Here is a 17,569-nt window from a genome sequence, read left to right as displayed (position 1 = left end):
AATTCGAGACCAGCCTGAGCGACATGGTGAAACCCTGTCTCTGCAAAAAATACAAAAATTAGCTGGGTGTAGTGGTGCATGCCTGTGGTCTCAGCTAGTCAGGAGGCTTGAGCCTGGGAAGCAGAGGTTGCAGTGAGCTGAGATCCACTGCACTCCAACCTGGGTGACAGAGCCAGACCCTGTCTCAAAAAAAAAATAAATATATATATATACACATATACACACATATATATATATACATGATAAAACATATATTCTTGTACCCTTTGTCACACAAATAATAGCATGCAATACACACTATTTTGTACCTTGCTATATTGTATAACCTTGTACACATGTTATTTTGCCCATGTAGGAGTATATCTGGAGGATACATTTCTCAAAGTGGAATTGCTGGGTCAAAGGAAATGAACATTTGTAATTTGGACAGATGTTCCATATTGCCCCTTCAGGGTTTGAAAAAAAATTTATTTATTTTTTTTTTTTGAGACAGATTCTTGCTCCATCGCCAGGCATCAGGCTGGAGTGTGGTGTCACGATCTCGGCTCACTGCAACTTCCACCTCTCAGGTTCAAGCAATTCTCCTGCCTCAGCCTCCTGAGTAGCTGGGACTACAGGTGCGTGCCACCACGCCCAACTAAGAAAAAAAAATTTTTCTTATGGTTTCTTCTAGTACCTTAGTAGTCTGGGTTTCTTTTTTAACATTTCACTTTAGATCCATTTTCATTGATCTTGGGTTAATGGATACTTAATAAGAAAAACAAATAATTTAAAATACTAAACTCCTCACTTATAGTGGAAATTCAAGTGCTGGTTGTCCCCATCTGTTAGATCACAGGATCTAGATGCAAATAGGACATCTTGCAAAGGTTCAGCTTACACAGAGGATGAATGACATAGCAAGACCTGTGCTCCACTGTGCACCACTTTATTTGCTTCCAGAGTCACCTTGTAGTGAAGAGGCAGTCCCTAAGAGCTTGATTTCTACCTTCAAGTGAATTCTTCACTTCAAAAGAACTCAGGTTTCTGGTTGGATTTCCCTTCCGAAATATTGTAAGTTGTTTTAATATTTAAATAAAAACAAGTGGGACCCCCTGGAGTATTGGGGCATGTAGGTATGAGCTGCATTAATTTGTGTATAGCAGTATAATATCATACACAAAGAGAATTAATTTTATTCTTGCAGAGATTCTGTAGTCTCTGTTAGTCTCTGGTGAACACAGCAGCTGTACTGAAATGTCAGATGGATTTGCACAGCTGACTCAAGTTGCCGAAAAGAGAGCAGCATAGTAGTTCCATAAATTGACCTCATCCAGCCAAGCCCTACTTAATATAGATCCAGCAAGAGCTTAGCTGCAATCACTCCTAGCTGCTCAGCAAACCACTGAGGTTCCTGGGAAAAAAAATATCTCAAGGGTGTGTTGACTTGGGACACTTGTTAACTGGGGGACCTTCTTAAGACTTTTTTTTCCTTTCTTTTAAAAAATCATCTTTGATTATTCTTATTTTCTAGTAAAAAAAAAAATATTCAGAAAAAATAATGTCAGAGCACAGCAGGAATTCAGATCAAGAAGAACTTCTCAATGAGGAGATTAACGAAGATGAAATCTTGGCCAACTTGTCTGCTGAAGAACTGAAAGAACTTCAGTCGGAAATGGAAGTCATGGCCCCTGACCCCAGCCTTCCTGTGGGAATGATTCAGAAAGATCAAACTGACAAGCCACCGACAGGAAACTTCAATCATAAATCTCTTGTTGATTATATGTATTGGGAAAAGGCATCCAGGCGCATGTTGGAAGACGAACGAGTTCCTGTCACCTTTGTGAAATCTGAGGTAACCAGAGATTTGTGTACAACAGAGAAATGGCTGCCTGGGATGGGCTGTTAGGTGTCCCTGTTGTAACTGTGATTTCTCAAGACTCCAGAGTTTGGTTCTGCTTTGTTTTGCCATGTCTAGATTAAACCATAATATTTAAACCTACTCCAGACTGAAACTTTCTGAAACACTTACATGTATATTTACAAGGGAAAAATTGGGTAGTTTCTTGCAAATGTCTCTCTTTAAAAATTGCTATTGGGTTTGCTGTGTCAGAAAGCCTGTGTTCTATAGCCACAATATTTAGTGGCTTAACTCATAAGCCAGAGGCAGTTGTCCTTAACTTTCTCTCTCTCTCTCTTTTTTTTTTTATTGCAGGCCCCTTTGAGAAAGTAATGACAGCTCTGTAGCCTCTCTCTCTGGCACATCCAAACATACACAATGTTTCACACACACTGTCAAATATTTCACAGTTCTTCTCTAGTCTGGCCACATACCCTGCAATTAAATCCAGTCGAATAACCAGATAATGGCTTACATTCTCACCATATATTGGCTGTCAGTGATGACATTTAGAAATTGATGGCTAATAAGTGGTTTTGAAGCTAGTTCTTTCTTTGCTTTCTAAAATCTAAAAGCTAGAATTGTTGATTCTGCAAACTTACTGTGCATGAGCATAACTTTTTTAAATGTTCCACTTGAAAATGACTTAACAAAAAGGACAGAGATGCCTCCTAGGTAAAGTCTCTTTAGGTTATGCCTGTTGATGAAGACGCATCTTGTCAAATTACTCTCACACTGGCTGTAATTAAGGAAAGTTGTCAATTTGTTTTACAGTCAGGAAAGTTTAAACATGTACTAAGATTGAAAAGAAACAGCTGGATTGGTCAGGTTAGAGTTCAAGGTACAATTTGCAGATGTTTTACAACTGGAGGTCAGTGGATTAAAAGCCAATTCTATGTGAATGCCAGTTTCAGGGGGTGAAAATGAGTACTTGCCACATTTTTTCCCTTCCTCCAATATAACCTGAACAGCTTGATGGTTGCCTCCCCCTTCTGGTCAAGATGAGAAATGCAGTGGTGAAGACTTCAGGTGGTTAAGGTGACTTGTCACTGTCTCTTCTGACCTATGTCATGAGCATAAAGCTTTTGCTCAGATAAACCTGTGTCTCAGCTTGCTGTACGAGCTTTCAAAAATGACACCTATGAAGCACACATATTGTATAGAAAAGTATTATAATTGATGTGCAATAATCTAATGAACATTATTGATAAAAGACCCATTTTATTTCCCAGATTAAACAATTATTTCTCAATGTCTGCATAATCCTGTTTTATTTTACAGCTTGCTCTGGTTCCTAGGCACTTCCTTTGAAAAGAAACTGGGGCTGTAAACTTGTCCCAGAATAGCCATGGCAGTTTTCAAAGAACTGAGGAAATCAAAATTGAGGTTTTAAATATATATACATATGTGTGTGTGTGTATCTATACATATTTAAACCAAGTTGAATAACCAGAATACATATATATATATATATATATATATATATATTCCAAAATGTCAAACTGATCTAATTTCCCATGCATTATGTTATGTTCTCAGAGGAAGTTTATGTACATTCTATACTAGATTAGTGGGCATTGTAGGACTGTTCATTTTAGGGCAATAATTTCTTTATTCTAATATTTTGTATTTATAATATTTATAATATATTGGAATAATAAGGAAATTATTGCCCTAACTCAGGACTGTTGAGTATAAGATGCCTATTTGGTATATACAAAATCAAAACTTTAATGTATCAATGAACAATTCTATCATGTTTTTGAAACAATTTTTAACTGCTTCTGGAATTAAACACCATTAAAAATATAGAATATTAAAATTATAAAGGTTTCATTTTAATATATGGGATGGGATAAACACAGCTATTTTAAAAAAGCATTTTTATTATCTCCACTAGCTGATGCTCTACTTCATATTCCTTCATCTGCTATGTATTCTAACCCTCATAAACCTCTCTTGTAGGAAAAGACTCAAGAGCATGAAGAAATAGACAAAGGTAATAAAAATATGGCCCAGTATTTAAAAGAAAAGCTCAATAGTGAAATAGTTGCAAATAAAAGAGAATCAAAGTGCAGCAGCAATGTCCAAGAAACAGATGATGAAGAAGATGATGATGAAGAAGAAGGTGATGATGATGACGACGACGATGAAGCAGAAGATGATGGTGAAGAGAGTGAAAAAACGAACAGAGAAGAGGAAGGCAAAGCAAAGGAACAAATTAGAAATTGTGAGAACAACTGCCAGCAGGTAACTGATAAAGCATTTGAAGAACAGAGAGACAGACCAGGGGCCCAAAATCAAAGTGAGAAAAAAATATCAAAATTAGATCCTAAGAAGTTAGCTCTAGATACCAGCTTTTTGAAGGTAAGTGCAAGGCCTTCAGGAAATCAGACAGACCTGGATGGAAGCTTGAGAAGAGTTAGACAAAATGATCCTGACATGAAGGAACTCAACCTGAACAACATTGAAAACATCCCCAAAGAAATGTTACTGGACTTTGCCAATGCAATGAAGAAAAACAAGCACATCAAAACATTCAGTTTAGCCAATGTGGGTGCAGATGAGAATGTAGCATTTGCCTTGGCTAACATGTTGCGTGAAAATAGAAGCATCACCACTCTCAACATCGAGTCCAATTTCATCACAGGTAAAGGGATTGTGGCCATCATGAGGTGTCTCCAGTTTAATGAGACACTAACAGAGCTTCGGTTTCACAATCAGAGGCACATGTTGGGTCATCATGCTGAAATGGAAATAGCCAGGCTTTTAAAGGCAAACAGCACTATCCTGAAGATGGGCTACCATTTTGAGCTTCCGGGTCCCAGAATGGTGGTCACTAATCTGCTTACCAGGAATCAAGATAAACAAAGGCAGAAAAGACAGGAGGAGCAGAAACAGCAGCAACTCAAGGAACAGAAGAAGCTGATAGCCATGTTAGAGAATGGGTTGGGGCTGCCCCCTGGGATGTGGGAGATGTTGGGAGGACCCATGCCAGATTCCAGAATGCAGGAGTTCTTCCAGCCACCGCCGCCTCGGCCTCCCAACCCCCAAAACGTCCCCTTTAGTCAACGCAGTGAAATGATGCAAAAGCCATCACAGGCCCCGAAGTACAGGACAGACCCTGACTCCTTCCGGGTGGTGAAGCTAAAGAGAATCCAGCGCAAATCTCGGATGCCAGAAGCCAGAGAATCACCCGAGAAAACCAACCTCAAAGATGTCATCAGAACGCTCAAGCCGGTGCCGAAAAACAGGCCACCCCCATTGGTGGAAATCACTCCCAGAGATCAGCTGCTAAACGACATTCGTCACAGCAATGTCGCTTATCTTAAACCTGTAAGTAGAAGGAGGGAGAAATGGTGACTGAGCACCCCCAATAGTAAATGCTTCCCAACTCTATTCCCTATTTGCTTTAACACAAGGGGATATCCATTAATTGGGACCAACTGGAAGAAGCCAGTGAGCATTACCAATAGAACTAAATTACTGTTATCCCTAAGGATGTACACCTATAGCACCCGTATATACGTACATCTGTATGACCTCTGTAACAAAATTAGCAGCTAACATTAGGGAGCATTTACTATAGGCTGGAGTCATTATATAAATTAACTCATGGAATCATCTTACCAACTCTATGAGGTAGGTGCTGTTATTCTCCTCATTTAATAAAAAGGAGACTGAGGCTTAGAGAATTTAATAACATGCGAAGGAGATACAGCTAAGAAATGGTAAAGCTGACATTGAAACCCAGTTCTGAGTCCAGAGTCAAGCTTTAATTCACCTGATTCTTTTGACCTCTTCAAGTGCATATTCAAAAGAACACCATTCCAACCACAATGGAGCTATCACTCAGAGATTCCCCAGGAACCTACAGTGAGGAATAAATAAGAATGAGGCCAAATTGGGCCAGTTGTTTGTAGACAATTGAATGCTTCCAAAATACTTAGAAACAGTTCTTTTTAGTAGGTGAGGAGAGACTGTCTGAAATTATATTTGTACTGCTCTCCTTTTAGGCAGATAAATGATGAACTTCAGGTTGGTGTCCGTGAATTCATGGAGTTTTAAAATCACTATTATTTCAGTTTAATATTTACCATGATTAACTATTACTGCTAAGTGGAGAAGTTCTTTTCCTTGCAATTTAAGTTGCAGAAATGAAAATGTTTTGGTCATTATTATGATGGCATTTATTGAGGTTGAAAGATGTGTTCAGTGGCCACAGGTGATTGATAATTAACTATATTATTTTAAAATCTCATGTAATAATGGCCACGAGATTACGTTGACAGAACAGTCAATATATAATTTTATTACACAGATACGTGTTTTTTTAAGACATGTTGAATTTTTATGCGCGCTTGCTGTTTTTCTCCTTTAAAGAGCTTTATATTCTGAAATAATTGCTAACTCTTTCACATATATACATATTATGGTCCTTATTTCCAACTCCTAGAATGGAGAATTATCAATAGCCCATTCTTCTAAGTCAAAGCTGACTTTCATCCATGATTTAGAGAGGCTCTGATTCTTCCTGGAGCAGTGGCCAGGGTGAGAATGCTAGAGGTCACATGAGGTCAGGCAACGGTTCTTTGCCTGCCCTTGGGCACATCATCAAGACTTTCTGCACCTGCTCTTCTCTGGACAGCTGGAACTCCCCTAGGAGTGAATTGGGGTGTCGTTTGAGAGAAGCTAGTTCTACCACTTTCCTGGTAACTAGTCATTGGCAAAGAAAATTCAAGCCACCTTGATGGTTGTGCAGTCAGAAAAGAACAGTCTAAAAAGAATGATGAGAGATCTTTTTAAAAACCTGTGTTAAAGGTGGCATGTAGGTTCAGAGTAGAAGAGTGATTGAAGTTCAAAAGAGTATCTGAACCAACTCCCTGACTTCTGAGTGCTCTGCTGAGCAAATCCATTTTCCCTGGGTCTATTCCATTCTATCCATTCACTTATGCGTTAATCTAACAAATGTATATGTCAGGCGTGATAAGAAGGATTGGGGATGTAGTGGTGAGTAAGTCAGGTTCAGTCTTGACCTCGCACAGAGCTTACAGTGTAGGTTTCATTTTTTTAGCCCCTTTTACTCAACTGAGAACACTGCAGTTTTGGGTCTAGACTCTAAAGAAAAAGACATTAAAATTAATTCATGATGACAATTGCAAGAATAAAACACCCCACCAAGCACTGCATTTTTTTCATATTTTAATCAATTTAAAACTGCTACTAATTTTAAGTGTGGTGGTGGTGGTGGTTTAAAAAAAAAATCTAAGACAAACATGCTACAAACTGAACTCTGACATGCTTTTTAAATGACAGTCTTCATATCATCTTCTACTTTGAAATGGCTTCATTTATTCTGAAGGATTGGCAATTTCTCCTGCCTTCAGTTGCCTGGCTTGGCCTGTGACAGGCATCTGTTTGCCTGTATCTCAGTTATGAAATGTCACACAACTTCACCTGTTTGGTCCTGGAAAACACTTTGGCAAGAAAAATAGGAAAATCCCTCATTGCACTAATGAAAATTTGCTTCACTAACACCAATTTGCTTCCCAGTGCTCTGTTTCTGTGCCTTTCTGCATGTACAATAAATTTCTGTTTTAAAGCCAAAACATAGTATAATCTTTGAAAAGATATTTTAATATTTTAATTTTTATTTTGAGGTCATTTTAGGTTTGCAGAAGGTCAAAAGTTGTACAGAAATTTCTTGCATACCCATCTCACTTTACTACATTTGCTTTATTTATCTTTCTTTAAAAGCTATTTTAAGAGGCAATACATCTGTGTGTGTAGTACCAAGAGCACACGACTCAGTGGAGGTAATGATAGTACGAATAGCTATGATGTGTTCACGCTTGGGTCTGCAGCCAACTATTGTGAAACACCACTGATTTTAAGATGGATTCCAATCTCAGAGCTGTTGAAATGTCCCAAAATATACATTTTGGACTTGAAATACAGTGAACGCTATGAATGGTAATGTCACAAAATCCCGGCAGAAAGGGATAAAACTATCAAATGAGATAAGACAATGATCACTTGATCACTTGATGGAGGTGAAATGAAGGGTTTTGGGGGTTTGGGACAGATGCCTTCCAAATCCCTGGATTTTCAAGAATGAGGTTAAAATTAAAACAATCTTGGTTTGTGTGTGTGTGTGTGTGTGTGTGTGTGTGTGTGTGTGTGTGTGATGTTCCTAACAAGAACATTGTTCAGAAACAAATTTTTTTCTTAGAAAAGTTTTCTTTGTTTGTGTTTTTGTTTTTGAGATGGGCTCTCACTCTATCACCCAGGCTGGAGTACAGTGGCTCAATTACAGCTCACAGCAGCCTCAACCTCCAGGGCTCAAGTGATCCTCCCACTTAAGACTCCCGAGTAGCTGGGACCCCAAATACATGCCACTACACCTGGCTAATTTTTTTTTCTTAATTTGTAGAGATGAGATCTCAGTATGTTGCCCAGGTCTCAAACTCTTGAGCTCAAGTGATCCTCTCTCTTCAGCCTCCCAAAGTGCTGGGATTACAGGTGTCAGCCACTGTGCCCAACAGAAAAATTTTTTAAATTGTGGTTACTGGCTGGGATCGGTGGTTCATGCCTGTAATCTCAACACTCTCGGGGGGCCGAGGCAGGAGGATTGCTTGAGCCCAGGAATTCAAGACCAACATGGGCAACAAAACCAAGTAAGATCCTGTTTCTACAAAAAAATTTTTAAAAGTTAGCTTGGTGTGATGGCATGAACCTGTGGTATCAGCTGCACAGGAGGCTGAGGCAGGAGGATCACTTGAGCCCAGGAAGTCAAGCCTGCAGTGAACCATATTTGTGCCAGTGCACTACAGCCTGGGCAACAGAGTGACACCCTGTGTCAAAAATAAAAGGTATTTTCCTCATAGATTTGGAAATAGCACATCTGAATGATTGGTTTGTATCTTAAAATTCTTTTTCAGACTGGGCATGGTGGCTCATGCCTGTAATCCCAGCACTTTGGGAGGCTGATTACTTGAGGCCAGGAGTTTGAGACCAGCCTGGCCAATGTGATGAAACACTGTCTCTACTAAAAATACAAAAATAGCCAGGTATGGTGGTGCTCACCTGTAATTCAGCTGCTCAGGAGACTGAGGTACAAGAATCACTAGAACCCGGGAGGCAGAATTTGCAGTGAGCAGAGATAGAGCCACTGCACTCCAGCCTGGGTGACAGAGCAAGGTCTCAAAAAAAAAAAAAATCTTTTAAAAATACATTTTGGCTGGGCGCGGTGGCTCACGCCTGTAATCCCAGCACTTTGGGAGGCCGAGGCGGGTGGATCATGAGGTCAAGAGATCGAGACCATCCTGGTCAACATGGTGAAACCCCGTCTCTACTAAAAATACAAAAAATTAGCTGGGTATGGTGGCGCATGCCTGTAATCCCAGCTACTCAGGAGGCTGAGGCAGGAGAATTGCCTGAACCCAGGAGGCGGAGTTTGCGGCGAGCCGAGATCGTGCAATTGCACTCCAGCCTGGGTAACAAGAGCGAAACTCAGTCTCAAAAATAAAATAAAATAAAATAAAAATACATTTTAATGCTTATTCTCTCCTCACCCCATGCTTCTGGCCTGGGATACCTGAAATGAAGTTGCTGGCAAAAAATAAAGGAAAACCCATATACTTGCTTTGCTCAAATGCTTCCTCCTCTAGGAAATTATCCATTCAATTCAGTTCATGAGAAATGTACTCTGTGAGCCAGGTACTGAAAACTGGTAAAGCACGAGGTCAGATCTGCAGGCCTGCATTATTTGGCTTGGGTATCACTGTGTAAGTTTTTGAATGTCACATGCAAAAAAATTCAGATTATCTGGTACCACTTGGAACATCAGATCTGGCCACACTGCCCTTGCATGGAAACAAATTGGCTGTCTCTGTGCATTGATTTCAACCTTGAGAATGCTCATGGACTCCCTTTTTTAATATTTTCTCTCTTTGTTTTTTTGTTTCTGTTCTGCTCACGGACTCTCTAGTTTTGCTCTTTTGCGCTTACTGCCTTGTGCCTGGCATGCTTTCCTCATTTACATGACTTATTTGGCTTCTGTAGAATTTTTTAGTTTGCTCCTGTTGTTTTTAGCTATGTTTTTAAAAATCTTTGTCTTATCTCACAAGCTGAATGTATTAGATAATGAGTAAATCACTTCCCTTTGAGCTAATAAGGCTGAGTCAGTATGATAGCACAAAGACATTGGGCTGGATAGGCCTATCCCTCCCTGACAAATGCGTGATATTCTTTCATCTTCAAAAATGTTGTGGTCTGCTCACTCCTACCATATCAAATGAGTATTTGTACTTTTCACTGAGATAAAATCCCATTTGCAGCAACTGTTTAATTCACCAAGGCCAGCTGCATTTTATATCATATCCAAGCTTCTGTGCCAATCACACAAGATAACTATTTTAACATTCAATTTCACTTAAGGCTTACTCATGTTTATCTGGACTGCTCCCATCCAGTTGACTAAAGCCATTGCTAGATTTTCCTTCAGAAAGACTTCAGTATAATACTCTGGGCAGCTTTAGTTCATCAAAAGACTCCATGACGCATTAGGAGTTGTTATGATTACAGAGTTGAAGTTTACAAACCCTTGAGCATTCAACTTCATCACTGGCCATTTCTTCTTTGCCACATTTATAGGATCTTCTTTCTCTTTAACCAGGTTCTCTAGATTCTTTTTGTAATTTTCTCCTCTTTCCTATCAGGTAATAGGAAATTCCTCTTTCTCTTGTCAGGTAATCTAGAACAATCCCCAAATCTTCCTTTCCCTGTAGATCACTCAGTGTTTTCTTAGCATATTCAATCTGTCCCCAAACCAAACTGCTCATTTTTAGGCCTAGGGGTTGTTTCTGGTTCCCAGTTTTCTGTCTTATCTCCATTTTGTCACGAATTTAGGTCTAAAACTCCGGAGTTATCTTCAACTCCTTTTTTTCCTTCCACCTCTCCTCCCCGTTTTTGGGGCTTCTGATAAAGAAACCAGGATGATCTGTAAGAGCCAAGGCCAAACATAGATCTAGTTTGGAAATGTTATGATTCTTATAAAGGGAGCCTCCACAGGAAAAAAGCAATGTAACATTTGAAGCTTATCCCACAAGAGCACATATAATCCAGGAATTATATAAACCAGAATTGCTTGCCCTTAATGTGTAGTGGGAAAAAATGTTTTTTGTATACTTTTCTAAAGTCCATATAGTGATTCTCAAATGTTATTGTGGATCAAAATCACCTAAAGGGTTACAGATTACTGAGCCCACCAACAGAGTCTCTGATTCAGTAGGTCATGGATGGGACCTAAGAATTTGCATTTCTGACAAATTCCCTGGTAATGCTGCTGCTGCTTATTCCAGAACCACATTTGACAATCACGACTCTGTGACATCCATGGTAAACCATGTCTGCTGCTGTCTTCCCTGAAGGGCCGTGCTTTCCTGCCTCCATAGCACCCTTTGCCTCAAATTACCTTTTCTCGTATCTCTATCTGTTAGAATCTCTCCAGTTTCCAAGGTTTGACTCAAATGCTATTTCTTACACGCGACAAAACATCAGGAGTGCTCTGCCTGTGTATTTCCATTACCCTTTGTCCACACCTCTTTTATAGCACCTCCCACATTCTTCTCCAGGTTCACAGCCCTTCTGCTCACAGTGTACTCTCCTACAGGATTCTGAGTTCTTCAAAGCAGGTCTTGTACATCTGTATCCTGGACACCCACTGAGGTGTTGGTCCAGAGTAGGAACTTAATACAGGCATGCCAAATTAAATAGCCTGTGCTGAAACCAATCTTCCTACCCTGCCCTGCCTCCCAGCCTCTGAGTGTATGCATATGTGACCACTGTGTAATGCTACACACACACACACACACACACAGTAAACATACTTTCTTTAGAAACTAATAAGTGAAGGGGAAAAAGGCTCCCTAACAATAACACAAGCTGATTATCTTTGTTTTATATTTTTATAACATATCTAGCTATTTTTATGATTTCTATCTTTTGTATTCTGCCTAGAAATGGCTTCTTCAGAAACAAAATATGTGCTTGTCTTTTCTTGCAGCTTTTATAGTTTTTGGTTTTCTAAAAATATTTGATATGGATAAATTAAAGGGTTAATTTTTAAAGTAGAAAGCAAAAAGGCTATTTTATTATTTCTTTTCCAAATAATTAACTAGTAATCATTTAGTGACTCATTTCTCTTTTCTCCAGTGATCTGAACTACCAGCTTGGTCATATTTTAAATATGTAAATATGTGTCTGGGTTTACTATGCTGGGTCAGCGCCACATTTTCTTTTAAAAATATTACATTGGGCTGGGCACGGTGGCTCACGCTTGTAATACCAGTACGTTGGGAGATCAAGGCAAGATGATCGCTTGAGGCCAGAAGGTCCTGGCTGAGTTGAGTTATCATTGCACCACTGCACTCCAGCTTGGTTAACAGAGTGAGATCCCCATCTCTCTAATTTTTAAAATTTTTTAATTTAAAATATTATTTTTCAACTCTTCTATGCATATAGAAGCAAATACAGGGAATTACTTATATAAAATGCTTCTTTCTCCATTCCACAATACAAAGAATGTACTGTTTTAACTACTTATTGCAGCTTTAAAGTTATTTTAAATACCTGGCTCATGGTTTCTCTTAACTACTGGTGTTCTCCGTGGGAGAGCCCTACTGGGGTGCAGTCACACCCCTCTCTTCTCAAAGCTTGGCACAAGGGAGGTAGAGGGTCAGAAGCACATGGAAGTCCCCTTGGCTTGAAGGCTGGCAGGCAGCAGCACATCAAAGGTCCTCTCTGGTGGGCAGGACGCTGGGAAAACATTCCTAGCCAAAGGTGGTGGGCTGAGAACTGGCTGCAACAGGAGCCATGGCAGATGACCGAAATGGTTCATCACACTGGCACGTGGACATGAGTAATATAGGTAGAAACATTCCTAGTCATTATTACACAAACTCTGAGTGTCCCCTGGGCATCTTCAGTGTCCTCTGGAAGATACGTGCACGATGGATGAGTCACTTTCCTAAGATATAATGCCACTTGAAAAAAAACTCGTCTTGCCTTTAAGGTTTTCCTATGAGGCAGAAGTATGAAGTGGGTTTGCAGTGTTGGACTTCTATTGTTCTTTTGTAATTTTTTGTTTTCTTTTTGTCCTGGGGGGTGCTTTCAAAAGCACATATATATGTGTGTGTGTGTGTGTGTGTGTGTGTGTGTGTGTATTTTTTGAGACAGAGTCTCACTCTGTCGCCCTGGCTAGAGTGTAGTGGCTCTATCCCAGCTCAAGACAACCTCCGCCTCCTGGGTTCAAGCAATTCTCCTGCCTCAGCCTCCCAAGTAGCTGGGACTACAGGCATGAATCACCATGCCCAGCTAATTTTTATATTTTCAGTAAAGACAGGGTTTCACCATGCTGGCCAGGCTTGTCTTGAACTCCTGATCTCCAGTGATCTGCCCGCCTCAGCCTCCCAAAGTGCTGGGATTACAGGCATGCGCCCAGACTTGTTATAAAACTCTTAAGAAAATCAGGCAGCTGAGCGCAGTGGCTCACACTTGTAATCCCAGTACTTTGGGAGGCAGAGATGGGCAGGTTGCCTGAGGTCAGGAGTTCAAGACAAGCCTGGCCAACATGATGAAACCCCTTTTTTACTGAAAATATAAAAATCAGCTGGGCCTGGTGGCACATACCTGTAGTCCCAGCTACTTGGTAGGCTGAGGCAGGAGAATTGCTTGAACCCAGGAGGTGGAGGTTGTCTTGAGCCAGTATCGAGCCACTGCACTCCAGCCTGAGGGACAGAGTGAGACTCTGTCTAAAGAAAAAAAAATCCCAACAAATGAGGTGAGTCTCATTTTGTTGTTCAAGCTGGTCTTGAACTCTTGGCCTCAAGTAATTCTCCTACCTCAGCTTCCTGAGCAGCCAGGATTACAGTTCTATACCATCATGCCTGGCTTTTTTTTTTTTTTTTTCATTTTTAAATATTTCTAACCATCAGATTCGGTGTGTGCTTCAAAGAGGAAAGACTTGTTTTAAAAAGAACATGTATTTTGCCAGTGTGGTGGCTCACGCCTGTAATCCAAGCACTTTGGGAGGCTGAGGCGAGTGGATCATTGAGGTCAGGAGTTCAAGACCAGCCTGACCAACACGGTGAAACACTGTCTCTATTAAAAACACAAAAATTAGCTGAGTGTGGTGGTGTGCACCTGTAATCCCAGCTACTTGGGAGACTGAGGCCAGAGAATCATTTGAACCCAGGAGGCAGAGGTTGCACTGAGCTGAGATCAGGCCATTGCACTCCAGCCTGGGTGACAGAGCGAGACTCTGTCTCAAAAATAAATAAAAATATAAACATATATTTTATATTCTTATAGTGATACTTTTACCAGCAGTATATAATAATGAGCACTGAAATCAGGCAGACCTGGTTCAAATCCTGCTTTGCCATTTTCTAGCCGTGTGATCTTAGGCAAGTTACTTTCCTCTCTGAGCCATTCCCCTCCTTACAAGGCTTTTGTAGGACGTAATGAGGTAATGTTTTAAAAATAAGTGTTAGGCCAGGGGCAGTGGCTCACGCCTGTAAATCCCAACACTTTGGGAGCCCAAGGCAGGTGAATCACTTGAGGCCAGGAGTTTGAGACCAGGCAGGTCAACATGGTAAAGCCCCATCTCTACTAAAAATAGAAAAATTAGCTGGGCATAGTGGCACATGCCTGTAATCTCAGCTACTTGGGAGGCTGAGGCAGGAGAATTGCTTGAACTTGGGAGGTGAAGGTTGCAGTGAGCCAAGATGGTGCCACTGCACTCCAGCCTAGGTAATAGAGCAAGACTCCATCTCAAAGAAAAAAAAAAGTGTTAACATAGGTTACTCACTTGTATAATAGCCTTATAAATTAGATACTGTTATTGTCATTTTACAGCTGAGAAAACTGATGCCCAACACCACATAGCTAGTACATGCTAGTGCCCGTCTTTGAACCCAGGCCAGCTTGGGCACCTGCCCTCTGATTTCCGTGATGTGCTTTGCCATGCACTCAAAGCCCTTGGAACAGTCCCTCACATTAGTAAATGTCCAATAAATGGTGGCTGTGTTATGATTGTTTTTTTAATCTTGACTTTGGGGGTGCTTTGGCCAGAATTTCAAATCTATTTTGTATCTTTTAAGGCATGTAAATTTTGTAATTTTTGCTGCAAAGCTCTTGAATTTCCAGGATTAATTTCCCCCTTTTCTTCAAATGTTTAAATCACAGGTGCAACTGCCAAAAGAACTCGCATAAGAGGCAGCAGCGTCATCTAGAAGAACAGGAAATGGAAATAATGACTTACGGATTACAGCATGGCGACTATGTCAGCAGCAATACTTTAGGATTCATGTGGCGGAACTGGGAACAATGCTACCATCTGATGGGGTATTTGTAAAAGGCAGAATGTTTGGGCCATGAAGAATTAGGGGCTGAAGAGGAAGGTGGAAGGAGATAAAATATAATATTCAGGCTGGGTGTGGTGGCTCACGCCTGTAATCCCAGCACTGTGGGAGGCCGAGGTGGGCGGATCACGAGGTCAGGAGCTTGAGACCATCGTGGCTAATATGGTGAAACCCTGTCTCTACTAAAAATACAAAAAATTAGCCAGGCATGGTGGCGGGTGCCTGTAGACCCAGTTACTCAGGAGGCTGAGGCAGGAGAATCGCTTGAACCTGGCTGGCAGAGGTTGCAGTGAGCCGAGATCATACCACTGCACTCCATCCTGTGCAAGAGAGCGAGATTCTGTCTCAAAAAAAAGAATATATATATATATACATATATATATATGTATTCAGAGGCAACATTTTCTACTTGCAATCAATTTGAGTGACTTAGGTGAAATTTAGAGTCATGTTTCCAGAAACAGTAGTTAAAAAAATTTTTTTTTTAAACAAACATTCGCTTTATTATTTTCTTCTGGAAAATAATAAATGTAACAGAAGTGTTAACTATGATATTCCCATTTTTTTCTCCTTCCATCTCTTCTGCTGTAATCCATCACATAGTATCTTAAAAGGAACAAACAATGTTTCATCCTATGAAAATGTGAAGGATGAATTGAGCTCCCGGCCCTTCTGATGCTTTGAAATGAGAGAATTGTTCCTTAGCGCTTCTCTGGAGAATCAGTGGAGCTTTTCAGTTTCCCACTCTGCCTGGCTTTCTCCCTCGGCGACTCCCTTGGTATTTTGGAGTATTCTTTCTATAGGAGTATCTTTGAGGAGCAGAACACATAAGCCACAGAATGTGGTGAAAACTAAGTGTCACTAGGAAAAGTAATGGGACATGTAAACCCTGCATATGTGAAAACTTCCTGGCAGCAAGTTTTCGTATATAGGGGGACAATGGGAGACAGCATGCTGTTTTTATAGGAAAAATGTTTTACATAATATAGTTAATGACAAGCTTTTGGTTTTGGCTAAACTCACACACATATACACACTCATATATCATTTACTCTAAGTCTAATTTGATTTTATCACTCTCAAACATCTTTTAAAAGAAACTTACTTACAGGATTAAACTTGAACTATTTATCCTATCCTTCAAGGTGCTCCATTGCCTGGCCCCAATTTACTAATCCTGTCTTATCTCCCACAAATCCTTTATACTCCTCTTGATGAAACATCCTTGTGCACACCCCCTGTGCCTTTGCTCGAATTAACCCTTCCATAAAACACCCCCCAAGAGACTTCCCTCCTCTCCATTAATCAAAGTCCTATCCAGTCTTCAATTCCCAGGTCAGGTCCTGTGTCCTCCATAAAATCTTTCCAGACAACTCCAATCTGTCCTCCTTCCAAGTTCCTAGAGGTGTTAATTATTCTAGTCACTAGGTGCATAGAATTTGAGATTTTTGTAATAGAAGTAGTGTGAACCCTAGAAATTAGATCAAGCTTTGGGCCGGGCGCAGTGGCTTACACCTGTAATCCCAGCACTTTGGGAGGCCAAGGCCAGAGGATCACCAGAGATCAGGAGTTTGAGACCAGCCTGACCAACATGGTGAAATGAAACCCTGTTTCTACTAAAAAAAAAAAAAAAAAAAAAAAAAATTAGCTGGGCATGGCAGCTCATGCCTGTAATTCCAGCTACTTGGCAGACTGAGGCAGGAGAATTGCCTGAACATGGGAGGTGGAGGTTGTGGTGAGCCGAGATTGTGCCATTGCACTCCAGCCTGTGCAACAAGAGCAAAACCCTGGCTCAAAAAAAAAAAAAAAAAAAAAAATTCTAGAAAGCCCCTATGCATTTGTTTGTATAGCCACAGTATTAATAAAGTCAGGAATTTCAAAAAGTGCTGAAAGAGGGTTTTTTTTTGAGACGGAGTTTCGCTCTTGATACCCAGGCTGGAGTGCAATGGCGCGATCTCGGCTCACCGCAACCTCCGCCTCCTGGGTTCAGGCAATTCTCCTGCCTCAGCCTCCTGAGTAGCTGGGATCACAGGCACGCGCCACCGTGCCCAGCTAATTTTTTGTATTAGTAGAGACGGGGTTTCACCATGTCGACCAGGATGGTCTCGATCTCTTGACCTCGTGATCCACCCGCCTCAGCCTCCCAAAGTGCTGGGATTACAGGCTTGAGCCACCGCGCCCGGCTGAAAGAGGGTTTTTATCTTAGATATACAAAAAGAAAAGATGATCCAATGTCATAGCTTATGGCCTCAATACACAGATTTTG

General features: G+C 40.7%; 1 protein-coding gene across 3 annotated transcripts; it reads left to right on the top strand.

Moving 5' to 3' along the window:
- Window positions 1–941: 941 nt before the first annotated feature.
- On the top strand, window positions 942–15,661 carry LMOD3 (leiomodin 3). 3 transcript variants are annotated; one of them, XM_012473964.2, is made up of 4 exons: window positions 942–1,053; window positions 1,514–1,834; window positions 3,845–5,215; window positions 15,128–15,661. In XM_012473964.2, exons 2-4 carry the CDS (start codon window positions 1,541–1,543, stop codon window positions 15,152–15,154), a joined length of 1,692 nt encoding a protein of 563 aa, XP_012329387.2. In that variant the 5' UTR covers window positions 942–1,053; window positions 1,514–1,540; the 3' UTR covers window positions 15,155–15,661. The 3 variants fall into 3 exon arrangements, with proteins under 3 accessions (XP_012329387.2, XP_012329381.2, XP_064217964.1); XM_012473958.2 differs by lacking the exon at window positions 942–1,053 and adding an exon at window positions 1,337–1,416; XM_064361894.1 differs by lacking the exon at window positions 942–1,053 and having other exon boundaries at window positions 1,337–1,834.
- The last annotated feature ends 1,908 nt before the right edge of the window (window positions 15,662–17,569 follow it).

Source organism: Aotus nancymaae, unplaced genomic scaffold, assembly GCF_030222135.1.
Source record: "Aotus nancymaae isolate 86718 unplaced genomic scaffold, 86718_ANA_hifiasm-v0.15.2.pri h1tg000046l, whole genome shotgun sequence".
Classification (NCBI taxonomy): Eukaryota; Metazoa; Chordata; class Mammalia; order Primates; family Aotidae; genus Aotus; species Aotus nancymaae.
The sequence above is the reverse complement of the archived record's forward strand: the minus strand, read 5'-3'. Positions and strand labels throughout refer to the sequence as shown.

Excerpts from the sequence above, each read along its gene's own strand:
- LMOD3 (XM_012473964.2), top strand. The coding sequence starts at position 1,541 with ATGTCAGAGCACAGCAGGAATTCAGATCAAGAAGAACTTCTCAATGAG. Across the intron at positions 1,835-3,844 it reads TCACCTTTGTGAAATCTGAG|GAAAAGACTCAAGAGCATGA; the intron begins GTAACCAGAGAT and ends CCTCTCTTGTAG. Across the intron at positions 5,216-15,127 it reads ATGTCGCTTATCTTAAACCT|GTGCAACTGCCAAAAGAACT; the intron begins GTAAGTAGAAGG and ends TTTAAATCACAG.